The following is a 26,880-nucleotide window of genomic DNA, read 5'->3' as shown; positions in this document are numbered from 1 at the left end:
AGAGTATCAGGAAGCAGACGCTGTTACAGGGATGGAGGAAGCAGATGACAGAAGGGGACACGTTCCTGCTATCACTTCCGGAAACCCACATCCAAAGAGCAGCTCTCGCGCCGCACAGCCCGACGGGAAAGCAGCCTTCCTGTGTGAAAAAACGCTGCGAAGCGGCCTCGCCCCCGCCGCGGGGCACGCCGGGAGAACAGAGAGCTCCTTCCAGCATTCCGGAAGTGTTTCGTGCCCCTCTCTGTGCTAAGCCCCGCCCTGTGCCGGAAGAAGGTGGTGTGAGGAGTAGCGCCAACGCCGGTCACGTGCTATCACTGCGGAAGGAGCCTGAGGGGCGGGCTAGTAGGGGGCGGGGCGACCAGGTCACGAGTGGCCGGAAGTTGCGGCCTTTGCGGATAATCCGAGATGGGGACCACTCTGGACATCAAGATTAAAAGAGCGAATAAAGTGTATCACGCCGGGGTAAGTGGAGGGGTGTCGGGCTTCAAGCTCCGCGGTCTCCAGCACGGCGCGCGCGGCCCCGGCGCTGGATGGGCGTGCCCTGCGGTCCTGTCCTGTGTGGGGCTGGGGGCCGTCGGCAGGCGGGCGCGGGGCCCGAGTTGTCGCTCTCCAGGGTGACGAGGAGGTGACAGACGCCCCTTTCTGCAGAAGAGCTTTCAAAACAGACGTGTGTGCTCCAGGCGCTGGTCACTTGTAATGCAAAGTTCTCTCCTAAGCTTTTCACCACGGCAGGATCCATTACCCTAGTTTTAGAATGCTATCGCCCTAGCTCTACCCCGGAGACAACTGCGGGTGCAGCGCACAGCTGCTGTGGAGTCACAGCTAGCTTCTGCACAACACAGTTCAGTGGATAAAATGCAGTGCGGTGTTGAAAAGGAAAAACATCCCAGGTGAACATCTTAAATGGATGCTAAAAACCAGAAACCTGATATTGAGCCACCCCACTTCTATCCTCACAACACAAGAAGCTACATTCATGATATGTCTAGCAGTCACCATTCAAAGACCCCTCCCCAAAAACAGAAACCCAAACACCAAGTTGCCATCACCTCTTATAAAAGGGACTTCATGGCAAGATGCACTGAGGAAGAGGAGACTTATGCTAGATCACTGCGAAAACATTTAGTTCATAAAGGAAACGATCTATCCTGCCTCAGTTGAGGGACACTGTCAGACCACTGCCATATTAAAGATGTCAGTATCATGAAAATCAGATGAGGGCTGGGGAAGTAGCTCAGATAGTAAAATAGTTGCTAGCATGCACAAAGCCCTGGGTTCAGTCCCTGGCACTGTATAAAACTAGATGTGGTGGCGGGTGCCTGTAATCTTACCACTTAATATAGGATCAGAAGTTTATGATCATCCTTAGCTGCATATTGAGGGTTTTTTTTTGGGGGGGGGGGGCGGGGTTCGAGACAGGTTTTCTTTGTATAGCCTTGGCTGACCTGTAACTTACTCTGTAGATCAGGCTGGCCTCGAACTCAGAAATCCGCCTGCCTCTGCCTCCCAAGTGCTGGGATTAAAGGCGCGTGCCACCACCACCCGGCTGCATATTGAGTTTGATACAAGCCCAGGATCCATAAGATAAAGGCTGGAGAGATGGGTTGGCTATCAAGATCTGGTACTGCTCTTTGGAGGATCCAGCTTTTGTTCCCAGCACCCATGCCATGCCACTCAAAACTACCTGTAACTCTAGGTAGTCTCACGCCTCTGGTCTCCAATTGGACTGCACTCACAGACACAGTGTATAACATAGCTTAAAATAGTTTTAAATGGAAGTCAATAAAATTGTTTAAAGTGAAAAGACACTAAAGGCAAGGACCAGAACACAATGCACAACTTTTGTCAAACAATACTTTTGTGTCAGTGTTGAATTTCCCAAGTGTGTTTTAGTCACAAGGGAGCCCCTTCCATATGCTGAACTTTGCCATAGTAACCTCAGAAGGTTTAACCATAAAATGTGGGTGTATATAAATGTCTGCCTGTATATAGAGAACAAAAGTAAATGTAGCAAAACCTCAACAGTTCTGAGTCCAGTTGAAAGCTACATGACTATTTTTCTTAGTTAACAGCTTTGTGAGCCAAATATATATATATATTAGAGATATAATTTGGATACAGCAAAAGCCAGCCCTTTATAACATCTAATCAAGAGGCTTTAGTGTATTTATCATGCTGTGCATCCATCCCCACTAAGTTTAGAACCTTTTCACCAACTCCAAAAGAAACCCCATACTTGATAGCTGTTGCTCCTCCTTCCCTGACCACAGCCCCAGGTGAGTTTTGGGATTTTTTTTGTTTTGTTTTTTGATAGGGTCTCTCTATATAGATCTGAACCAGGCTGACTCCACACTCCCAGAGATCTACCTGCCTATGCTTCCTGAGTGCTGGGACCAGTACGAATTTTTTTTTTTTTTTTTTTTTAAAGACATAGGTTACTTAGAAATGTCTAATTTTCCCCTAATATAATAATTTCTAATTTTAATATTTTAAATTTTAGGAAAAATTTGATGAGCAGTATTAGAATACAGTATTTAAGAATGTGAGATTTTAATAGCATTAGAAATAATAGAAAAAAGACAGTGGTGGCGCACGCCTTTAATCCCAGCACTTGGGAGGAAGCAGAGGCAGGCGGATTTCTGAGTTCAAAGCCAGCCTGGTCTACAGAGTGAGTTCCAGGACAGCCAGGACTACACAGAGAAACCCTGTCTCGAAAAACCAAAAAAAAAAAAAAGACAATAAAATGGGAATGTCATAGCCAGTAGCTATAAACATACTGTATATTTTATATGACTGCAATAATTCTATTATCATAAGTCTTCTCTCTGAACCTATTCACTAAAAATATTTTTAGAAGTATTGATATGCATGTGTACATGTGGAGGCAGAGAACATTGTGCAGGGGGATCTCTCTTCTACTGTGGGGATCCCAGGAATGGAATGTAGGTCTGAATCAATAGTCCCTCTTATGTATTTATTTATAACATCTGTATCCAGTAGCTGCTTCTTCATATATGTTCAAAAACTGTTCAATGACTTTATAGGCATTAATTCAACAGGGGGAACATGTAGGTACGGTATGGAATTAATATGTATGAATAATATTCTAGATACTAGTCATTCTTAAGAGGATGGCTAAAGATGGGGGTAGAGATTTTAGGGCTCCTGTAAATAAGGTTTTCTTTGTAATTCATGAACAGAGACTATTAGAAAAACTTGTCAATTTCTCGGGGTCTTCATCCCAGGACACGTCACTACCACAGCCATGTTATCAGGCTACTTTCTCCTAAAAGTCTTCCCAAGGTTGAAAACTTCACTTCTAATACCATATTTACAGCAACATTTTTAACTTCCTTTGGGAATATGTAACTAGTAACGTTTCATATTAGCATGTGGTCGTGTCCCCCCATCTCATGCATGTCTTTATCTTTACAACTACAAGAGGTGATGCTGAGAGAAGACAGAGGTAGGGAGGTAGCGACATGGCAAGACATGACTATTTGAACTTGCTTTCTTTTCTCTCTCTTTTATATTTAGTTAGTCATATGTATGTGTCTGTGTATGTGAGACACGCACACAGAAGGACAGACAAGAAATCAGTCCATTCTTTTCCTTCTACCATGTATGTCTTGGGGATTGAATTTTGATAGTGCTTGGTGGCAGGTACTTTCCTGTGTTTCTGAGATAGGGTCTCACTCTGTCACTCAAGTTGGTCTGGAACTCACTGTAGCTGAGAGGAGCCTTGAACTTGGAGCAGTCCTCCTGTAGTAGCATCTTGAGTGTTGGGATTGTAGTCAGGAGTCACTATCCTTTTGTTCCCAAGTTCAGAACTCTGGGTCTTAATTGTCATCTATAGGGTGGAGACAATGCCTACTCAAATGCTTTAAGAATTGAGGGACAGTAGTATAAACTAAGCTTAAATTTACCCACAGTAGAGGCTCAGATAGATGCTAAGTGGTCATGTTGTTGTATTGTCCCTGCATCCCATAGTTGGTTCACTCTCAGAACTGTTCTGCCATGATGTGAATATAGCAGCATACTCCACAGATGGCATCCCAGGTGCTTGCTTAAGCACTACACCATTGTCAGATGCCTGTGCACTGTGGACAGGAAGGCCAAGGGTCAGCTTCCAAGGGAGATACAGGTTCCAACACTTTCAAACGCCAAGGCTAAGTGAGATTTTGTGTTACTCTATTTGTGTGGTGCAGTGGCATGCACATGAATAAAAGTGTGTGTACTTACTGGCTAGAAGATTCTTGAAGTAAATCTTTCTATAATGTAAATACAATGCTTTTGTTTTTATGAATTCAGGATGCTTTGTTCATAAATCTGAAGCATGTTCTCATGAAAGTGACACCATTGAATATTAGGGCTGTGAAATACAACAGATATAAACTAGCATAGCCAGGGTACTATGACAAGGGACTTTTGTGCCATGGGGTGGTTACTGTTACCTACCCACCCACCCCAAAACCCCTCAGAATTTTCTGTATATTTTGTCTTACATGTTGTGGATGTAACTTCTTCAAAAATAAGTGGAGAAACCTTATACACAATAGCTCACTATTTATGAGGGAAAGTTACAAAACTGATGCTATTTAAAAGTGAAAGCTTAGGGCTGGAGAGGTGGCTCAAAGGTCCAGAGCACTGCCTGCTCTTGCAGAGGATCCTGGTTTGATTCCCAGGATCTACTTGGTGGCTCACAACCACCTCAATCCCAGTTCCATGGACTCCCATGCCTTCTGACCTCCAAGGCACCAAGCATGCACATGGTGCACAGGCATATGTGCAGGTAAAACACCCAGACACAGGAAATAAATAAGATCGTTAAAAAGCAAGCAAGCCTAACTATTCTACATGATTGTGGTTGTTTGGATGAGAATGGCCCCCATAGGCTCATATATCTGAGTGCTTGGTACCTTGTTGGTGTGTTACAAGATATTTGAACCTGTTTTTACTTAGAGTGTGGCTCAGCCCTTAGCACACACCTTTAATCCTTCTGGCTGGAATACAGGACTTAATCTCCAACAATGAAGGTAAAGTTAGGTTGTAGAAGGAAGCACCTATGTTTGAAAGTGATGCCTAATTGAGTGGCAGACAAAGTGACAAATCGGAAAAAGATTTGACAGAATAGGATATGCTTAGTTCAGGAGATGAGAGTGGAAAGCAAAGCTACTTACGGGAGAGACAGACAGTACAGGAAGAAGAGAGTACAGTACAGGATACAGTAGAGTTGAGAGTAAAGCAGCACAGAGAGGGAGAAAGAGGTGGTTTTACCATGAGAGTTTTCCGAGACAGGTTGTAGATACAACAAGCTAGCCACAGGTGAAGACAGAATGAGCAAGAGAATCAGGGGACAGAAGACGAGTACAGATTGCTAGAGTTAGTATGAGGCCAAGCAGAGAATCCAGGAGAGGCTGAGAAAGAAGTCAGATTGAAACAGTCAGCTTGGAGAGGAGTTTTGAGCCAGAACAGCTGAGTTGACCAACCAGATAGGGTTCATAAAGAATAAGAAAGGGTGAGCTTATTCAGCAGTGGGTCTCAGAGACTGAAAACACTCTCAGCCTACATCAGATTGTACGGAAGCTAGAAACTTCCAGGACTAGGCCTAGGTTAGCAGACTGAATAAAAGTTACTTTGAGGGAACTGTTAATGACGGATTAGATGTGGTGTTATTAGATTGTGGTGTTTCACTGGGCTTTGAGGTTTCTAAAGCCCACACCAGGCACAGTCTCTCTAGGTTGTGGATCAAGTTGTGTATGTAATCTCTTAGCTAGTGCTCTAACACCATGTCTGCTGTCATGCTCTCCATGATGGTTATAGACTAACCCTCTGAAAGTATAAGCAAATTCCTAATTAAATGTTCTTTTATAAGTTGCCTTGGATATGATGTCTCTTCATAGCAATAGAACAATAAAACAGTTGTCCTGCTGGGATGATCTGCAGTGAGAGTATGAGAGATTGCAAGGTCACATGGCGGGTTCTGAACCTGGGGCTTCCAGTCCAGCTGTGTGGAGAGCCAGCCCAGGAACATTTGACAGTTGGTCCTTGTGTTACTTACTTATTGTATTGCTGACATAAATATCCTGACAGAGTTAGTGTAAGGGAGCAAGGCTTGGTTTTTGGCTCATAGTCATTTGTGGAGAAGTCGTGGTGATAGGGGCTTGAGGCAGCTGCTCAGACTGCATCTGTAGTCAGGAAGCTGAGAGAACATTGAGTGCTTAGCTCCTTTCCTCAGTGTATCCACTCCTGTGGTTAGGGTGGGCTTCTGGCCTCAGCTAGCCTAATGAGACACTCCCTCACAAGCTGCCCAGAGGCTGCTCTACTACGTGATCTGACAATGTGGTAGTCACACCCTTCATATCAGCCTTCTGTTGTGCTGTTTCCCCTCTGCTGGCTCTTCTCCACTCAGTATCCCATCAGTACCCCAGACTGAGTCAGTACCCTACTGGTCTGTCAGTCCTTGGCTTCCACTGCAGCCAAGGCACAATGCTTTGTGGGCAGTCCCAGTGGTCTGGGGACAGTCACCTGTGACACCCATCCCTCAATGTCCTACTTCTGCCCCTGATTACTAGCTGACCTCCTCAGAAGGTGGGTCACCGAAATGTTCAAGGTGAAGCTACTCTTCTATTTGCGCTCCATCATTTCTGTTTCCGTTGAGTATGCAACACTCCACACACATCCTCCTCCCCACCCAGCCCCCAACTCTCCAGAGGTGGTGATATATGCACGCTGTTGTATTTGTAATCCCTCCTTCAACCCCAGGCACTACTCTAGGCTTCAACTTGTAGTCAGGCAAGAGAATGACTGTTTTTCCATTTAACACACTTCACACACACACACACACACACACACACACACACACACACACACACAAGAACTAGTGGGTTTGTTTTTCTCCTAGTGTGGGAAGTGGGGATGGAACTTACTGTGGTAATAGGTCATCCGTTCATATGGTTCAAGCATTTTGTATTCCAAGACGGGTAACATTCACCTCCTTCCACCCCATCCTTCATTCCCTTCTCTTAGGCAATCAGCTGTGCCAGTTCTTCAACTCTGTCAGTTTTCCATGTACAAGGAAAATGTACCAATACCACTCCCCAACACCTTTTGTAAGTGGGGCGGTATACAACTTATAAAATGTTTATTACATCCCTATTCGTGACAGCCAAGGTAGTAGCAGTCAGCCTTTGTGCCTATTGACCAGAGTGGTAATTGACCAGTGTACTGTATACATAGTGACGTGCTGGTACTCTAGTGAACCTCAGCTGTCAAGGATTGACTGAAGAGCCTGAGTGATGATGTAATGTTTACACACAGGATGTTCCGGTGCACTAGTGAACCCCAGCTCTCAAGGACAGAGGCCAGGTGCCTCGGGCTACCCTCCTGTGCTTGTTTTCTCATCTTCAGATAGAGAGTCCTAATTATGGCTTTGGTATTTTATTTCAGGTAACAAGTCATTATGCAGTTTGAGTGGCTCTTCCATTATATTGACAGAGTTGGAAAATTTTTGGTCAAAGGTTTTTGCTTTTGGTCAAAAGTTTTTGCTGTGAGGACCACAAGGCTGAGGTCTGGAGTGACCTGGAGGCTTGTGCTTATGTGATGTCGGATTGAGGGTGGGCTGTGAGGTCTCTGTCTACCTCCAGGGTCTCCAGAGCAGAGACTGAACCTCTCTGCAGTAGGCCAACTGGCACTTTGGCCCTCCGTCTCAAGAAAGGGTTGAGTTTTTCTCCAGGTCAGTGACTCTGAGGTAGCTATGCTGCCTACTTTGATGAACACTGGTTTAAATTTTACATGGGAGGTATAGTGTATAGCCTAGAACATTCTGCCACCTTCTATGTTTTCTGCATACATATAACATGGAGTTGCAGTCTCCCTCATTTGTGTTTCTGGTTATCTCAGCTTTCTTGGGTTAAGGATCATCTTCAGATAACAAAAGGCTGCTCTTCTCCCTAAACACCACACACCTGCAGGGATCTCCCTAAGATTCCTAGGCTCGATGCCATTCTTGATTCTAAGAGCAGCCTGGTGAAGCCCTGATTCCCAGTTGCAGCCCCTGTCTGCTGTCTGGGGGAAGGCAGGGACCCTCTGCAGAGCTATATATCTTACTTCCTTTGAGTTGAACATCGAAATAAGAATGGAGAGAGTTCTTGGGTCCTCATTAGTTTCCAGGGTTCATGTTCATCCTGTCCTTTAATGAAGAACACTTATGTTACACTGGCCTCTGTTTCCAGCTCCGTGGGCTACACTTGGATTAATTATCTATCCCCCCCTTTTTATATGAATTGTAAGACCTGTATATATTATAAGAATGATCATCAAATGAGTATTTTGAATTTTTTATTTTTTTGTTTCTCAAGACTGGATTTTTCTTTATAGCCCTGGCTACTCTGGAACTAGCTCTGTAGAGCAGGCTAGCCTTGAATTCACAGAGATCCTCCTACTTCCCAAGTGCTAGGATTAAAGGCATGTGCCACCACCACCTGGCTTAATTTTGAGTTTTCTTTACATGTTGTTTCTTAATTAAATCGAAGAATAATTGAGTAGACTTTCTCTGCTTCCAAAGTTGTTTACTGCTTTCCCCTCATACGCACGGGGATTAAGGGAGAAAAAGGCACTGTGTATGCGGTAATTATAAAGTGGCAGTCAGTGGTCAACCCAGAGACCTTTTGACCTTTTCCCATGAGTGTAATCAGAATGTTATGATTACATGAGGACAGAACTATTCTCAAGGGTGGTGGATAGTTTAATTAATTAATGAAGTCTACAAACTTATTTTGTTCATCTCTCTTCTGGAATATGTTAATCAAATTTGAAAAAATACTAGGATGTAATTTTTCTTAACTTAAATTTCTATTTGATTTGGCTATATAATAGTGGTAGTAGTAGTGGTAGTAGTTATTTTTAGAAATAGGGTTTCTCTCTGTAGTCCTGGCTGTCCTGGAACTTGTCTGTAGACCAGGCTGGCCTTGAACTCAGAGATCTGCCTGTCTCTGCTTCCAGATCTCCGGAATTAAAGGTGTGTGCAGTCACTACTCAAAGATCAGAATTATTTTTAAATTAAGTTTAGAGGCTAAATTATTGCAGAGGCACTTTCATGTAAATCTGCCTATGGCATTTTTATGTTCTAAGAATGTAAAATTCTTCTGGTGCCTTAGTTAGGACTTTATTGCTGTGAAGAGACACCATGACCAAGACAACTCTTATAAAAGAGAACATTTAACTGGGACTGGCTTACAGTTCACAGGTTAGGTCTGTAACCATCATGGCAGAAAGCATGTAGCACACAGCAGATGTGGGGCTGGAGCAGGAGCTGAGAGTTCTGTATCTTGATCTGCAGGCAGCAAGGAGGAGACTGAGCCACACTGGGCACAGTTCAAAGCTCACCCCCTCAGTGACACACTTCATCCAACAAGGCCACACCTCCTAGTAGTGCCATTCTGTAAGGGCCAAGCATTCAAACGCATGAGTTTCTGAGGGTCAAACCCACTCAAATCACCATACCCAGGATTCTGCTGAGAATGGAGAAGATATTTATTCAAAAATATTACATGTGCGATTGGGTATGTGGAGGTCAGAGAACATCTTGTGGAAGTTGGTTCTCTCTCATGTGGTCCCAGGATTAGAACTCAGGCCATCAGGCTTGACAGCAAGTGTCTTTAACTACTGCACTATCCTGCTAGCCCTGTTTGTTTTCATTTAGATTTCAGGACTGTGAAATGGGCAGTGGAAAACAAAGACTTAGTACATTTAATAGACACAGAGTCCCACAGAGCACAAGAAATGGTAAACTGTCTCCCTTGAAACTGGGAGTAAAGTCAGTAGGTAGGTGGCAGCCCCAGTGTCGATGTGTACTGGTCTTCCATAGTCTTACCTTGGCTGTCTGTGTGTTGTCAGCAGCTTTTTGCTGCCACAGTACCATCTGCAGAGTTTGCAAATCAGACCTTAGGTAGGATCTACAAGCCAGGACTGAAGATGTATCTGGAAGGTGGCATGGGGAAGGGCCCAGTGCATCCTTTGTCCAGATCTGACACATCATTGTTGCTGGGCAGGGTTGGGGATGTGGGATTGCAACAACTACATCTTGAATCCAGTGATCATCTTCTTCAGAGTACCTGAATGTCTGAATAAACAGGATTGTTCCAGAAAGGTGTGCTGGTCTGATTGGAGGCTGTCTCTTGTCCCTCAGGAAATGCTCTCTGGTGTGGTGGTCATCTCTAGCAAGGACTCTGTCCAGCACCAGGGAGTCTCTTTGACAATGGAAGGCACTGTAAACCTCCAGCTCAGTGCCAAAAGTGTGGGTGTGTTTGAAGCCTTTTACAACTCTGTGAAGGTAAGAGCCAGCATAGCTCTCGGGGGAGCTTTGCACTCACCCTATGCCTTGTTAGCTGTCTTTACTTTCATGGTCTTCACGATTTCAGTTCTTAGAGCGTGAGCATTTGTGTTGCTTCTGTGTCCTACCAGCAGATACTTACATGTGTAATACCCCTGGCTGGTGCTGGGGATTAGAAACTTGTATTGCCTTGAGTCATCTGAGAGAGCTTCTCTTAGAAATGCTTGTGGCTTGTGGTCCCTGCCTTGCTTTGTCAGACTTTTTTGCTAACTGTGCACACTGCTCCTGTTGAACTTCACATAGAGGTAAGACACATTTGGAGCAAGGAGCTCTTTTATTATGTTTTTGTTATTTTGGATAGAGTTTGTACTTTAGAAAGTTCCCCTAATCTTTTCCCTGAAGGCCATGTGAGCTCTGTCTGAGGACACCTGTGAGGAAGAGAACATGAGCCTGTTTAGGTTTAGTAGTGTCCTATGTTTGGTATCTTTCTAATTTTAATCCATAGGAACTTTCTTGGGATAATGTTATTCCAAAGATGTCAAAGCATGAAGCAATCTGGATATGGTGGTGCATGCTGTAGTCCCAGTCTCTGGAGGCTGAGGCAGAGGGCATGAAAATCAGGACTTGGAGGCCAGTCTGGACTATGCAGGGAGACTGTATCTTAAAATAAAATAGAAAACATAAAAACTGGACTTCCTGAGTGGTAGTCTTATTTATTTCTCTATGGAGCCCACTGAGGAGTCTCTGTGGGCATCTGGAGCTAGAGGAGAGACCTACACTGCCCACAGGGCTGTGGGAACTGGGGCAGCAATGTTGAGAGATGTCAGGTAAGGAGTAGCTCTGGGCCCTATGTTAGCCAAAGTGGCTAGGCAGCTTCAGTGTTAGGTCTGCTTACTTACTATGCATGTGAGGTTGTTAGGACACCTCAGTGAGGTGTTTGAGCAGGAAATAGGCATACATGGGTTCAGTTCCTATTGTGTATCGCACCTCAGTCCCTGATATGTGACAGGACCATTATTGAACCACTGAGATGGGACCTACACAGTACAAGGAGCAAACTGACTTCCACAAGTTGTCCTCTGACTTCCACATGCACACTGGTAGCATGTGTTCATCACACACACACACAACACACACACACACTAAATATAGTAAGAAAAAATGTAAAGAAATGAATCATTATTGTGCAGACTTAAAAAACAGCAGCATCAGCTTGCTGTTTTTGTCTAGCTCCAGTACTATGCTGCCAAGACACTGGAGCAGCAGGAGCTTTTGTGTGCCTGCTGCTAGTAGGACTGCAGAGACAGACACAGTGTGCGCTGATGGCTGAAGCTGCTTTGTGTTCACAGCCGATCCAGATTATCAACAGCACCATAGATGTGCTGAAGCCAGGAAAGATTCCCAGTGGCAAGACTGAGGTTCCCTTTGAGTTTCCTCTGCTTGTGAAAGGCAGCAAGGTCCTGTACGAGACTTACCATGGTGTGTTTGTCAACATTCAGGTGAGTTCTTAACCCCACTTACTTACAGCTTTCTTTTTCTGCTGAAAACCAGCTTGATTATTTTTTCTCACTGAAATAACTGAACTCAAATCTACTAATGGATTGATTCCAAAACTGTTCATGTGTGTGCTGTTTCGTTTTCTCATTTTGTCCTATAACTGCTTTCTGTGTATGACTGTTATTGTTTTTGCAGAGTTAGAGATTAAACTCTGGGCCTCACATATGCTGTGACATAAAGTCACACTCTGAGCCCCTGTGACCCTTGTGTTGAGTTCAAACCATGGCTATAATTTCTTCCTTAGGGTTCCTTTGTGCCATTGCATTTTTCTCAGGCCACAGTGACACCATCAGGGGCATCAGCCTCCTTCTGACACCAGCACTAACTAGTCTGTTTTATTCTTCTGAGTATCTCTTTGTGGAATATCCAAAGGCTGCCCATTCAATATAGGCTGTATTCTTTATTGAGCAAACCTTGTAAATGAGGGGAAGTGGATTTATGACTTCCCGTCTACCTCTGCTGGTGAGGGATGGCTTTCACAGTTGCTATTGTCTCAGGAGCAGAGCCCAGTCATGACTCAGCCAAAGGAAGAGGCCCCTTCCTTCATTCAGTGCAGAGAAAGGTACTTTTGTATAGTTTGCCATGGGGCAGCTCCCTTGCTAACTGAGAAAACCCTTCAGTCTTAGGATGCACAGAAAGTCAGGAGATTGGAAAGTTGTTAGATTTGTTAATTAAGTCTCAGTTGATAACATTTCGCTTAGTAAATACCACTCATAAAAAAAAAAAAGTCTCAAACATTTGGGAGGGTTAATAAAGATTTAGTCTTACATGAATTTCTCGAACTGTTAGAAAATCTGTCCAGGTGAAGCACATAAGAGTATGTACTCTCTTGTAGAGGCTGCCTTTCCATGAAGAAAATGTTTTCTGTCCTTTCTCACTTACCTGCTTCAAGCAGTAACACACACACACACACACACACACACACACACACACAAGAAAAAAAATCAACAAAAGTGGTGTCAGAGAAGGCTCAGCAGTGAAGACTAGGTGTGGCTCCTGAAGAGACCCAAGTTTGGTTCCTGGCACACCCACATGGGGCTGCTTACAACTGCTTGGAACTCAAGCTCCAGGGAGCTCTGATGCCTGAGTTTTCTGTGGCCGTGTGTGTGTGTGTGTGTGTGTGTGTGTGCGTGTCTGTGTGTCTGTGTGTCTGTGTCTGTATCTCTGTCTGTCTGTCTGTGTCCGTGTAAAATATGGATGCTTCCTCTAGGCCTGAGTTCTGTCTCTCAGACTTTCATGGAGGAAGGAAGTTGTCTTCTGACTTCTGCATGTGAACTATGTATGGTACACGTTAGGTTACCCTACACACACACAAGGCAAGCTTGTTGGGATAAGATAGATTTTCTGGTCATAGTCTTTTGTTTATTGTCACTTAAGTGTAGAAACTGATGTATTTTATTGATTTCCAGTTAAGTTGGAGGTCTCCTCCTTTTCCAGATGCTGCTAGGAGTACAGATGCAGAGTATGTGCATGACTGTGTAGACTGTGTCTGTGCTGGAGCTCCTAGTCATGAGAGTGTTCTTGTGTGACTACTTCTCTAGAGGGGTTAATGATACCCTTACCTACCTTTTTCCTTGGTCATCAGATTTTAACTTTAGGATTAACCTCAGCTACAACATGGATCTGTATACAGCCCCTAATATTTCAACATTTTGTGAAGATGTAAGTTCTTCTTAGCTGAACCTCAGGTTTATACGGGCTCATCGCCATTCCATTGGTTAGTCTCTTTCTTGGCAGTGCTATAGTGGAAACCCAGCTGATGACACGTGAGACATGTGGTCTGTCGCTGGGCTGCATCCCCAGCCCTGCCATCCTTTGTTGTCTGTGTTTACTTTCTGAGTCACTTCAAAGTTAGCTGCAGAGCCTGCATGCATTTCATGTCTTACCACTTCAGTATCCATTTCCACAAACCCAGAGATCTATCATACAGAACCATAGTTAACTGGTTTTTTCAAAATTAACATAAATCCTCAAATACTTTCTAGATCATATGCAAATGTATCATTTTTCTCTTGAGCAAATATACTTAATAAAAACTAGGATTATGGCTTTTTGCTCTATTTTATCCATCCACTCCCCCTTTATTTGACAGGTTCCTGGTCTCCTTACTTGTCAGTAAGCAAGTGTCATCCAGAGAGGACAGTGATTTTCTGTGACCCATGACTCCTCAGCAGAGAGGGTCCCAAAGTGTCATTTATGACACCTATTTCTTGGTATGCCTTCTCTGAAGATCACATTAATGTCCATAGGTACCTTACTCAGAATACAAGCTTTGTTGTTAAACTCTAATATATCCTCAAATTATATAGACAAAAGGAACTTTTTCTTGCACAATTGGGGTTATATTATAATAGCATAATGTAAAAAAAATCATGAGACAAAATAAAGAGTTTAAAATGTAACCTGCATTAAATTTCTTTTTTTGTTTGTTTGTTTTGTTTTTTGAGACAGGGTTTCTCTGTATAGCCCAGGCTGTCCTGGAACTCACTCTGTAGACCAGGCTGGCCTCGAACTCAGAAATCCGCCTGCCTCTGCCTCCCAAGTGCTGGGATTAAAGGCGTGCGCCACCACAGCCTGGCCTGCATTAAATTTATGACTTAACAAAATTTGGCTTGCTTGTTATTTCTTCCTGAGTTCTGCTCTTGTGGTCATACTAGCAAGATTTTTTATTATGGCACAGATGAATAGCAGTATCACCATGTCTGCTAAAATCACATATGCAAGGTTAATTTTTAAAAATTCTATTCACACTTCCTACAGTTAAAAATACTCGTATGTGCATGTGTGTTTTGCAGAGATTGTTCAGTGGTTAAAAGCACTGACTGCTTTTGCAGAGGAGCAGAGTTCAGCTCCTAGCACTTACAGTGGGCATCTCACAGCTCCCTGTAACTCTGGCTCCACTCCTCTGGCCTCCAGGAACTTCCTTCTCAATCACATATCCACATAGACACCCACATACCAACACATAATTTTAAACCTTAGAAAAAATCTAACCTTGTACCTTCTGTCCTCCTGACACCCTCTGACCTCCTCCTGAGCTCACCCCACATGGCCCATTCCATAGCACCTGGGAAAGTTAGTTACAGAGTAAGAGCTGACAAGGGAGATAACTTCCTGAGGACAAAGCCAGTGGACAGGAAAGCCAGGCTCAAATATTCTGGGGCTCTGGTCTCTGATCTCCAATCTGGGATTTATACCACAGGCGGAGCTGGGCTTTAGTTACTGTCCAACCAGCATACTGTATGAGGATTTGGTTTAGGTTTTGTCAGTAGGCAGGGGTCAATTTATATCCACCTCTGTGCTCCCACCCCTCAGCCTGCCTTACCTTGTTGCTAGAAGATTAGTAAGAGAACGACATGAAGAGCTAGACACAGGCCTGTCACACAGAATGTTCTCTGTGATAAACATGAGTTGATGACTATCCTTATGGTAGGTAGCCTTGTACAGCCTTGGCTGGCCTGGAACTCACTATGTAGACCAGGCTGGCCTTGAATTCACAGAGCTCCACTTGCATCTACCTCCCAAGTACTGGAGTTACAGGCAAGCACCGGTAACAACTTTTTCAAAACTGTTTTTGTTTGCCTGCATGTGTGTCTGTGCACCGTGTGCATGGACTGCCTGTGGAGGCCAGAAGAGGGTGTCAGATTCCCTGGAACTGGAGTTAAATAAAGATGGTTTTAATCCACCATGTGGGTACTGGGAATCAAACCCAGGTTCCTTTCTAAGAACAGCAAGTGCTTTTTACCACTGAGCTATCTCTCCAGCTTAATTATAAGTTAGGTGAAACAGTGGATTAGAGAGAACTTGACTTCCTCTAGAACATAGCATAAGAGTTAGTCTCTTTGTTTCATCCTGCTGCCTTCCCAGCAGGTCCCATGATCCATTCATTTACAAATTATTGGCCTCACACTCTGTGTAGTGGGTGAAGTGGGTGCCTATGACTCATTTCCTTTCTTTCATAAATTGTAGAGTAAACTCAGATTGTATCATGGAACCAGAAATTCCAGGCCAGTGGTGGCCAGATTAGAGATCAGAGACCTGGGCCCCAGAATATTTGAGCCTGGCTTTCCTGTATACTGGCTTTGTCCTCAGGAAGTTATCTCCCTTGTCAGAGCAAAGCTGGCTGTCACTGGGCAAGTGCAGCTTCCATCTTCTAGGCCCAAGACTCAGTAAAAGAGAATTCTTTCTTCAGTCCCTAAAATAGTTCTGGCTTTACCCAGCACTTCTCAGTAGGTAGGTGGTAGAGGCCAGACCAGGAAAAGAATCAGACTAGGTAAGCTAGAGAGAGGATGGCTTACCTCACTGCATATGATGTCCAGGAGGTAGGCAGTGCCCCAACATGGACACACACACACACACACACACAAGTCCTCACTGAGGTTGTCTGGTGTGGGGAGAACAGATTGTAGTCTCACTAGAGAATATATATGTTGCAAATACACATACATAAATTTTAAGGTTCTTTCAGGCAAGAGATGATTCTTATAAAAATGTTTTATCTTCCTTACTATCTCAGATATAGAGAAACTTATTTCATGTGGAAAGGTTGCTCTTAAGAGTATAGTTTCTTACAAGATTCATAGCTATGCATGTAGTACTAGGTAAGAAAATTATTTCTGACACAATTCAAAAGTTTTTCCTATATGATTAGAGCAACAGGTAAGTTGCTTAATCAGGAATTATGTGAGGGTCTGGGGTATTATTTATGATGCTGAGAATGGAACCCAGAATCAGACAGATCTTAACAAGTGCCACTTGGCCATACCTCAGCTGCCCGGTATTTTTCTTTAAGGCCAGCACTGGGGTTAGTTTCTGAGCATCCACAGCTCCTGGCCAGGGATTTGAGGCCACAGTTCCTGTGCCACTCCCAAGGAAGCTTAGTGGCTACACTACAGAGCCTCTCAGAAGGGCAGCAGCTCGTCCCTCACAGCAGAAGCTCCACAGTGACAAGCTCAGAAAAACCACACACAGTCCAGAAAGTGAACAAGCCAAGTGTAAAGCTAGTGTTTCCTGTGTCCCCCTCTCTTATACCCTTCAGCTTCTGCTCTAGCCGCTCCACACCCTGGTCGTGGAGATGGCTGTGTATGTTTTGTTTAGAAATGCCTTTATGTTGCACATTAATTTTTCTTGCATATATTGACTGCATGAAACAAATCCATTGGCCAAAGGGACCTTAAAATATGTTGACTGCTTGTCACTTTTGGATGTTGTGTCTAGTTAAGAACAAAAGCTACTGAGATGACATTTATCTCCTGCTTCTCTCTCTAGTACACACTGCGTTGTGACATGCGGCGATCCCTCTTGGCCAAGGACCTGACCAAGACCTGTGAATTCATCGTTCATTCTGCTGTAAGCCTCACCTCGGGGCCCTGGGCTCTCTTGTGAGGTGTGGGATAGCTCTTGTTCCCAAGCCCATAAGTGGGATCTGGAAGGAGACATGAGGCACCAGCTGAGCCCAGCAACATGAGCATCATCATGGGCACTGTCTCTACAGTTCAGTGATGCCACCCTAAGAGGATGTCCCTCACTATACGGAATCCCCACTTTACAGCAGCAGAAAGCATACTGTTCCGTCTCTGCAAAGGAGACACCCATCTTGACCCTCAAGGTTACTGCAGCAAATACACTATAGAGAAATTTCTCTCATCCTTGGTACTCAATGTCCCGTGAGAACACATGAGATGCTCAGGCCTGTGTCTGTCCGATCTGCGCACTTTTTGCCTTTCCAGGCTAGCTTGGGTAGTTGGTCCCTTGCCACCACTGCTGCAGCCACTTGCGGGGATTCATAGCAAGTCCTCCATAGCCTACATGATCACATACAATCAACTGTGACAGCACCTTCCCCATGGTGTAATGTGGTGACAGATAAATCCCAGTGCACTCTCATGGAGGCAGCAGCACATTGCCTTTTGCCTCCTGCTAGCAGCACTCTTGGCCTGGCAGTGGCCAGTCTGTCTCCATCTTGCTGTTCCCTCCATCAGACTGCTGTGCCTAAGGAGTTCCAGGACTGAGTTAGAGTACTTGTGAGGGACCATGGAAGAACCCTCGGCTGGAGAGCTGCCTGGGATAGCACCAGAACTACCTCAGGAACTTGTTCTGAGGCCTTCAGGAAGCTGAAAATGCCTGCTCCATAACCTGCCAGGGAGCTCTGAGGAGCAGGGCAGGGGTAGAATGCCTGGGTTAGCTCATGAGCAGTTCTGACCAGCTAGTCAGTATGTTATCACCATCAGAGCTGGGCAGAGGCCACCAGACCCCAGCACTGCACTCAGCACCCAGTCCTTTCAGCTGGTTTCCCGTGCTGCCGTTCATTTCAGTGGGGAAGGAAAAGCTGTTCCACCCCTGGTCCTTGCCCTGCTCACTGTGGTTTTACCTCCATTTCAGCCTCAGAAGGGGAAGTTGACCCCAAGTCCTGTTGACTTCACAATCACCCCGGAAACCTTGCAGAACGTCAAAGAGGTACTTGTTTGTCAATCACACATGTGTTGCAGCTTTCCTGGTAACTTGACCCAGTGACCAACTACTGCCTGGTTGTTCTTCAGTCGAGAACTGTTAAGGACAGAGGTTTCCGATAGTGTCTGTATCTAAAGGCAGTTTTCAAATTGATTTCTTGTTGAGCTCACTAATTACTTAGAAAACAAAAGACAGTACTTCTCAGAACCCCTCACATGCTCATGATCTGTTTTCACGCAATGACGATGTCTTGCTGTACTGCTCGGACTGGCCTTCTCCAGCCATCAACTCCAGCTGCAGGTCTGCACCTGGCTCAAGTGCTCAACTGCACGAGTGTCCTGAGCTCCACTACCACCGTGCCTGTGCCTGCTCCTTCAGTCCCCTTAGTAGTCATGGTTGGCCCTGGGCTTGGCCTCTCACTGGCATGCCTTTCAGACCCAGAACTGCTCATGGCGGTGGACAGCAAAGACATAAGTGTCGGGCAGCACCAGCAGATTTTCCTGCATGAGATCCAAGGATGCATGGCTTTTGCTGGCAGCTTCCCTGGGCCTCTGTAATAGGTGGTTGGTTACTTTGGCCTAGCCCACCATTGTAGCAGCCTTCTTGGGTTAGCACTCTGATCCACTACCAGACAGTTTCTCCTGTTTTTGTTTTTTAGTAAATGATTCTGTGTCAGAGCAAGCAGTATTGTTTTGTCTACAGCTCTTTCCTGGATAGAACCTGGATTCTTTACTCAATTCTGCATTTTTTTTCATGCTCATAACTGGGTTGAAGGCAAGTCTGGGAGTTTTGGGGCACTGCAGTCATAGCTGATGTCATTCTTTATCATAGGGAGCCTTTTCAGAAGGTTCTAGAAGGAAGTAGCCATCATATCCTAGGGCCAGGCAGATTCTCTCCCCTGTGAAGCACTTCCTCCAGACCTGTGTCCCTCCAAGTCCTCTTCTGCTGCAGACACTACTCCCTGACCCATGCCTCACATGTCCCTCCTTACAGGGACATGGCCCATATGTGGGGCAGAGTCCTTTTCCCCTTGCTTCTATCTTCTTCAAATATTGGTTCTTGGTGTATACTTGAGGATTTTGGTGTAGATTTATTAATAAAACTGTCCTCTACCAGCCTTTGAGACAGTCTTCTGTATTCCAGATGGGCCTTCAGTTATTTAGTTGAAGGTGACTTTGAACTTCTGCTCTTCCTACCTCCACTTCTTGAGTGGTAGATGGCACATGTGTACCATGCCTGGCTAGTGTGATGCTAGAAATGGAAGCCAGAGCTCCTCTAGTGCCAGGCACCCACTCTTCCATGAGCCCTGTTACTCTTGTTTCTCATATTGACTATTTGCAGAAGTGATGACATCTTAGATATATTGTTGATAGTTTTTAATGTGGTTACCAGAAAATTTTAAATTATACACATAGGCAATTACAAATTCTAAATAATTTTAAATTTGTAGCTTATGTTGTTTCTTCTGGAGAGTGCAACATAATGGAGATGAAGACTTCTGAAATGACTGTCCAATTATTTTCCTTCAGTGCTAGGGCCAATTCCCCTTAGCCAACTTCCTGTCTACAGAGAAACAGTCCCAAAGCTTTTCATCAGGCATTGAGAAAAACTGCTCTTTCAGTATCCTTGAAATAAAAATAATTGGCTTCACAAACTTGCCTAATTGGGAACACTTTAAAACTACCTTTTTCTATTTTCTTAATTTTTTTTTTTCTTTTGTGACCTGGGATTGAGGGGGTGGTTGTCCTTAAACACCCTTCTCAACTCTGAGGCTTTTTACATTTTATGTCTTGTTGCCTGAAAACTTTTTCAGTCAGTGTAGGCAGGGCATTGATTCTGAGTGAGCTGGGCATATCTGTTTGTCCCTTATATGTGTATAGGGTGGTTGATGAGTCAGTGTGGTGTCCACTGAAAGATGAAATTGCTATGATTCCTTCTTGTTTTGGAAAACAGTTTTCATGGTTTATAGAACAATTACTCAACTTGGTTTTCAGTTCTTATTTGCACCAGTGCAACTGGAATAAGTGACAGCCACCTTTCCTACTGTTCCTGATGTCTTTGTCTCTGTTCTCCGTAGAGGGCTTCACTTCCCAAATTCTTCATTAGAGGACATCTGAACTCCACTAACTGTGCTATCACGCAGCCCCTGACAGGAGAGCTGGTGGTGGAACACTCGGATGCTGCTATCCGGAGCATAGAGCTTCAGTTGGTCCGGGTGGAGACCTGTGGTAAGGTTTCCAGAGCATCTAGGTGTCTGCACTTGCACTGTCAGCTACTGGGACATCCCTTCCTGTACTCTTAACATGGCAAAGGACATCACATCGTAACAGAGCAGTTGTGCCAGAGACCTCATTATTGTAACAGAGCTATCCTGATGGCCCTGGTGGCCTGCTCACCCCAAAATTCCCACTTGCAGATAATCACTGAAATACTAATTAGGTCCCCAGCACCTCAAGTCTTGCAAGCATTATAAAACCAGTGTAGTGATGTTTGGGGACATGCAAGGCAGAAGAGAAGGTAACTCTCAGTCCTGAAGAAGAAATTGGAGAAGTGGGTGAATGTGTTGGTCCTGGTTGGCACAGTATTGGACAGTTTGGTGACCAGTTTGCTTTGGTGTCATGGTGTTCTGACCCCATGATGTTTCCTCTTTCTCCAGGGTGTGCAGAAGGCTATGCACGCGATGCTACAGAGATTCAGAATATTCAAATCGCTGATGGGGACATTTGTAGGAATCTTTCTGTCCCCCTATACATGGTCTTCCCCAGACTGTTCACCTGTCCAACACTTGAGACCACCAACTTCAAAGTGGGTAAGCAGTCCAGGCCTGGCCTGTGGCGTCTGGGAAGAGTGTGGACGCCCCAGGGAAGCAGCACCTTGTACACAGGGCTGCAGTCGTCACAGCCCACAGCAGTCAGCTTCTTGATGACTCAAAAAAAAAAAATAAAAATAAAAAACCAGTAAGAAGCAGCGCTTGCAGGCAGTAGAGGTTCCTGCAAGGCTCCATCCAGAGTCAGCTGTGAGCCAAGCAAAAATACCATGATCTATAGGAAAAGCCTTGACAGTTGTCAGATAAGTAGTATATAACTAAATATCCAATAGGAAACAACCTAAAGGAAAGCGGGCCTATTGTGGGTCACACTCCAGGACTTTAGTTTGTTGTGGTGGAAAAGCCATGACTGTAGGAGGCTGCTCGCTCACATCTGGGTAGACCAGGTGTCAGAAATGCTGCTCTCATGTTTGCTGTCTTGAGTTTTCTTTTTCTTCCCAATGGATGGTGCCACCCACATTCAAGGCAAGCCTTCCTTCCTCAGTTAAACATCTCTAGAAATTGCCCTGAAGATATATCCAGAGGTGTGTCTCTTACAAGATTCCAAATCTAGTTAAGGTGAGAGAAGATGAACCACCAGTCCACTCTTGACAGCCTGACACCAAAACACATTGTGGTTTTACAACAGTAGCACCCATTTCAACTTAAAAAGTTCCATGATCTTAACAAGTTTAACACTGGTCTAAAGACCAGAGTTTCTCTGAGTCTCAACTGTGAGCCCTTACACAGGCATATAGCATACTTTCAGCATAGTCATAGAATAAACATTGCCATTCAGAGAGGGAGCAACAACAGGGCCAAAGCAAAGAAAAACTGATCCGACGCAGTACCAGGCCTAGCAGGTCAGATGCCTCGTCTTTTGTTGCCATGTCCGGCATCTGGGCTCCAGTAGCTTTGGGTTGTCCCCGCCGTCCAGTTCTAGTGCGTGGAGCAAATGTAAATCGCTATCTTTGACCAACTTTTTGCTGCTGCTTTTCCTTGGCAGAAGTCTTATTCCTTGCATCTCCAGCATTCTGGAGCTTTCCCATTACAACTCTGGGTAGAACTCTGCAGCTTCACACAGCACCTGCAGGGAACCTAGCCCTGCCATGCACTGCCTGACCCCAGAAGCTTTCTGAAACACTTGTACAAATGTCTGACTCACTACAACCCTAGCTCTGACCACTATATGTATGTAACACTCTACCCCTAGCTCTACCACAGATCTGGTAGCCTCTATGTGCCTTGGTGACTGAACCTGGAAAACTACTTCTCCATGTTTTGTTTTGAATTGTGTGTATAGGTCTATGTGTACCCTAAAGCCCTACTCAGAGCTGAGCTTCTGTAGTGTGGTACCAGGCACTTCTTTGCCCATACTGGAAAAAAATAAGGACAGTGCTCATATGTTTGGGGCGTTTTCCTCTTCACATACATCCCCTGTGTTTTGATGATCTTTACCCATAAAAACTAAAAACAAACAAACAAACAAAAACAAACAAACAAAAAAAACCCAGGAAATCCTGTCTATGGGAGTGTAAAACCCAGTGCCTCCTTAGCTGATTTCCAAGAGTTGACCCACTGTGTGCTGTTTTCCTTTGTTAAATAACAAACCCACCAAAGGTCTTGCTTTGTAGCCTAGACCAGACTGGAACTGACCATGTAGCTCAGGTTGGCTCTAGGCTCATACCTTCCTCCTGCCTCAGCTTCTCAGGTGCTGAAATTATAGGTCTGTGGGCTACTCTCCTGGCTTAGACCATATGCTGTTTCCAAAGAATGTGTCTTATTGGGAATTGCCGGCTGTAGCACAGTTCAGAGCTTAGTACTCTTTAACGAACTACAGGAAATACAAAAATACAGTAGAGGCTATAAGTATTTAGAAGAACTTCAGAATTCTCTGTGTCTGTGTCTGTCTGTCTGTCTCTCTCTTTTTATGAGACAGGGTTTCTCTGCGTAGCCCTGGCTGTCCTGGAAGTCTCTGTAGAGCACGCTGGCCTCTAACTCAGAGATCCGCCTGCGCCTGCGCCTGCGCCTGCCTCTGCCTCCCGAGAGCTGGAATTAAATGTGTGTGCCACCATAACCTGGTTCTAGAATTCATTAGAAGTGGAAAATATTGTCGAGTAATTGTGGGGTGCTCCTTTTGACTTAGTTCTCTAGCCAGTAAGACAGAGTTGGAGAAGTTAATAGTGCAGTCGTCAGTATGGGGACCTCACTGGTCCTACAGAAAGTGCAGGGAGACACTGCCTGGGACAGAAGTACAGAATCCCAAGCAGCACCTGGACCCCAGCTCCCTGGTAGACTCTGGTCTCCAGTCCTCAGTGTGAGTGAGCATCTCTTTCTTCCCTGCAGAGTTTGAAGTTAATGTGGTGGTCCTTCTTCATGCTGACCACCTCATCACTGAGAACTTCCCACTGAAGCTCTGTCGGACATAGTCCAGCTGTAGGAAGGGGACAGCCAGAGTGACCACGTGGACACTGACCCAGTCATCTGCTCACATGGGGACGTCACTCAGGTCACCTGCTCACAGGCATCACATCAGCAGCATCCATTTTCATGATGTCTTCTCATGGCCTCAAAGCTTGTTTCCTGCAGGTGCCTTGCCTCAGCCCTTACATCTGGAATGCAACAGGGCTTCCTCATGTGTGTTGCAAGATCACAGAAAACATTGCTGCCAGCTCCAGCTGTGCCTGTATCTTCTCAGGTTCATTAAGCAGAGTGTCTGTACTTTGCTGCCTAGTGAGACCATGAAGGCAGAAGAGAACCCCTCTCCATCTTTCCCAGACTCCTGGCAGCCAAGAGTCAACCAGCAAGCTCTTTGATTGAATCTGTAATCCCCTAGAAGGAGTGACAGTGACTTCATCTGGAAATACAGAGCTTTTCCCCTTCTTGACATCTTAATAATGTTTCACTAGAACTTCTAAATTTTTTAGGTAACTGGAAAAAAACAACAAATAGTCCTTGTTCTCACAGAGTGAGACTGGGAAATGGAGGCTGTCTCCGGAGTGTTTGCAGTGTGTAGTACTGGCACACACAGTGAATGCTGCCATACTCCCAGAGTGTATTGAGAGGCAAGGGGCTTGCATAAGGGGAAGAATGCACAGTGGCTGCTGGTTAGCAGGTAGGTTCTGAGTGACAGGACACCACGCTGAGGAAGGATGATAGTCTTGGCCTGTCCCTGACCCCCTGGGGCACATGTTCTTTGAGCCAGGGGTTTTGGCCTTATTCCTGTTTTCCTTTAGCCTCACACTGTCACTCATATTGTATGGAGAGCAGGTTGCAGTACTTTTCTTCGTTCCAGTCTCGCTGTTGTTCTGTCGGTCCACAGTTAATGAACACTCTGCACACCAGCTGGCCTGCCTTCACAGCTTCTTGGGGGCAGGCCTAGGCAAAGCAGGCCCCGACTGACAGCCTCCTGGCCACACTCCCACTGTTCTTAACAGCTGAGGGGAACTGGGGCACTGCTACTGGGACCTCACCAGGGCTGAGTCACCTGATAGTGGGTTCCCAGAGAATGTATTTTTGCTCTGTCATACTTATCCTTGATGTACTTAAACAATTCAGTACCCAAAAATGTGGGCCATACTTTCTAGTGAGTCTGTAAGGAAAAGTCTTCTTTGATTACATAATTTTTTAATGAATAAAGAAAGAAAGCTAAACAATTTTTAAATGGTTTGGACTGCATATTGTTACATAATTTCTTTAGTAAACTTTTAGAATTGTGATGAGGGTACTCCTCAGTAGCATCACCTCACATGCCACCAGCCGCCCTGCTAGTTTATGATTGCATTCAGTCACGAGCAGGCCAGCTGCAGGCCTCAAGCTGGCCATCTCCTTCTTGACCTGAGTCAGCATCATGTTATTAAGCACACCTAACATATTTGCCTGACTTGGACAGCACCGTGCTGGCTAGAGGTAAGGGTGTCCAGGGCCCAGGGTCCAGATCCTCCAGTTAGACCAAGAGTCCATTTAGGGATGAAGTGACTGTCTAAATGAATAGAAAGTCCAAGCTAAACCACACACTGGTTCTGACTTCCTTCAGGTACAATGAAAATATCAGGTATATTAGACCTTCCAGAACAACAGCACACTTTAGTCTTAGCAGCTTTCTGACAGGAGTGTTAGATTCCTGCTTCACAGCTATGCAAGAAACAATGACTTGCTCAGGCCACAGCTCGTGTTGAGCCCAATATTGCCCCAGCCATATTGAGTGATAGTACATAGTCATGTCTACAGTGAGAATGTAGCTCTGTTTGTGGGAATGTTATGAGAACATCATGAATGGCAGCTGCTGAAGCCACTTATATAATTCCCAGTTGGTTTTCAAAAAGACAGTAAATTTTCATGCAAGACAGTCTGTTTCATAGTAAAATATATCGAAGTTAACCTCTGGAATTCTGAGTTACGATGAAAATGACCAAGTAGAACAGTTTTCCATATAAAGCCTTTGAAAATAGGGCCTTTTCAGGCCAAGTGTTCTGTGGTCCCAGTTGCCTGTCAAAGCTAACCAAGGTAGAAGAAAACAGTGTGTGGGTGTGAGACGTAGAGGTTAGAATCTTCTGGGTCAGTATCCTCTCTACCCACTAGAGCAGCTGCAGTGCTCACTGAGAAACAGGGAGGCCACTGTGTGGAAGGAAGCAAAGCTGTTGATGGCAGTCACACAGATGCAGCTGGATGATAGCATTGTTCTACACAGAAGGAGAAGGAGAGCAGGACTGAGAGCCAGGGAGAGCTCCTACTGCTGTCACCTCACAGCAAGTGCCTACGTCCATCAGCAGGCTTCTGACAGTGGTGGTTTTCATCCCAAACCCAGCTAGTCCTAATCCCTTGCATTTAACATATAAAAACAAACAATCCAGTTTGGTCCAATCTGGTAAAGTACAAATACAGTTTGTACCTGCGTCTGCAGGATGTTGTATGATTCTGGTGAGCACCTCCTTGGCTACTGAGTCACTTCTGATCTACAGCAGCTGTCATTCTCCAGGATGTTATGTTTGGTCCTTTAAGCAGCATCTTGCTGAATTGCAGGCTACATGCAAAGGCCTCTGGAGAAAGCAAACATGACTTCTGATGGAAGGATCACAGCCAATGCCCATCAGATGGGAAGTGGTGACTTCATTCCTCAGGAGTCATTGCCTCTCACCTGGGTCAAAGACTAGATCCTAACCTTAGTCTTCAAGTACAAGATGGCACTTGTACAGCACTGAGACCTTGTTTGCAGAGGAGCAGCCACCAGGGGGCGACCTGGTGAGAGTGGGCCAGCAGCCATGGCTGCTGTGCACAAGGGTGACTTACACTAGCTGTGTGTGGAAAGAACAGAACTAGCAAGTCTGACATCTGAAAATACTTTGTTTAAAGCTGTTTTCAACACTAGTTAACCCAAACTCAAACGTGAAGTTAAAAATCTCACATTCCTCTATATATTATGGCAAATAAGTCCATGGCCATTTTGTGAAAGTCAAATGTTTGGAAACCCTGTTCCATTTACCTCAAAGATTTAATGGAACTGTCTAGACTGCATTCTACAGTGAAATAAAATTAGAAAATACTATCCAAACTGGAAACAAATGTAACTACTTGTAGATTTTGTAACACTTTTCACAGAGAAAGCAGGTTTTCTGTTTGGTGAAAATGAGCACTTGCAAAGCTTTGAGGTTAGGCCAGGGCTGTAATCAGAAGAAAAGTCATAGCTGGAATTCGGTCATTAGAGCAGAAAGAAGAACTAGTGAGCTGGATACTA

The 26,880-nt window shown here is 44.9% G+C and overlaps 1 protein-coding gene across 1 annotated transcript; it reads left to right on the top strand.

Annotated features, from left to right (window-relative positions):
- On the top strand, positions 1–24,804 carry Vps26c (VPS26 endosomal protein sorting factor C). The gene is made up of 8 exons (XM_034515592.2): positions 1–462; positions 10,190–10,333; positions 11,683–11,832; positions 17,159–17,239; positions 18,272–18,346; positions 20,418–20,568; positions 20,997–21,149; positions 23,493–24,804. Exons 1-8 carry the CDS (start codon positions 406–408, stop codon positions 23,573–23,575), a joined length of 894 nt encoding a protein of 297 aa, XP_034371483.1. The 5' UTR covers positions 1–405; the 3' UTR covers positions 23,576–24,804.
- The last annotated feature ends 2,076 nt before the right edge of the window (positions 24,805–26,880 follow it).

Source organism: Arvicanthis niloticus, chromosome 12, assembly GCF_011762505.2.
Source record: "Arvicanthis niloticus isolate mArvNil1 chromosome 12, mArvNil1.pat.X, whole genome shotgun sequence".
Taxonomy (NCBI): domain Eukaryota; kingdom Metazoa; phylum Chordata; class Mammalia; order Rodentia; family Muridae; genus Arvicanthis; species Arvicanthis niloticus.
The sequence above is the reverse complement of the archived record's forward strand: the minus strand, read 5'-3'. Positions and strand labels throughout refer to the sequence as shown.

Bases quoted from the DNA above. Each gene is read 5' to 3' on its own strand.
- Vps26c (XM_034515592.2), top strand. From the start codon at position 406: ATGGGGACCACTCTGGACATCAAGATTAAAAGAGCGAATAAAGTGTAT. The intron at 11,833-17,158 runs GTGAGTTCTTAA...TTCTCTCTCTAG, and splicing joins GTGTGTTTGTCAACATTCAG to TACACACTGCGTTGTGACAT. The intron at 21,150-23,492 runs GTAAGCAGTCCA...TCTTCCCTGCAG, and splicing joins GACCACCAACTTCAAAGTGG to AGTTTGAAGTTAATGTGGTG.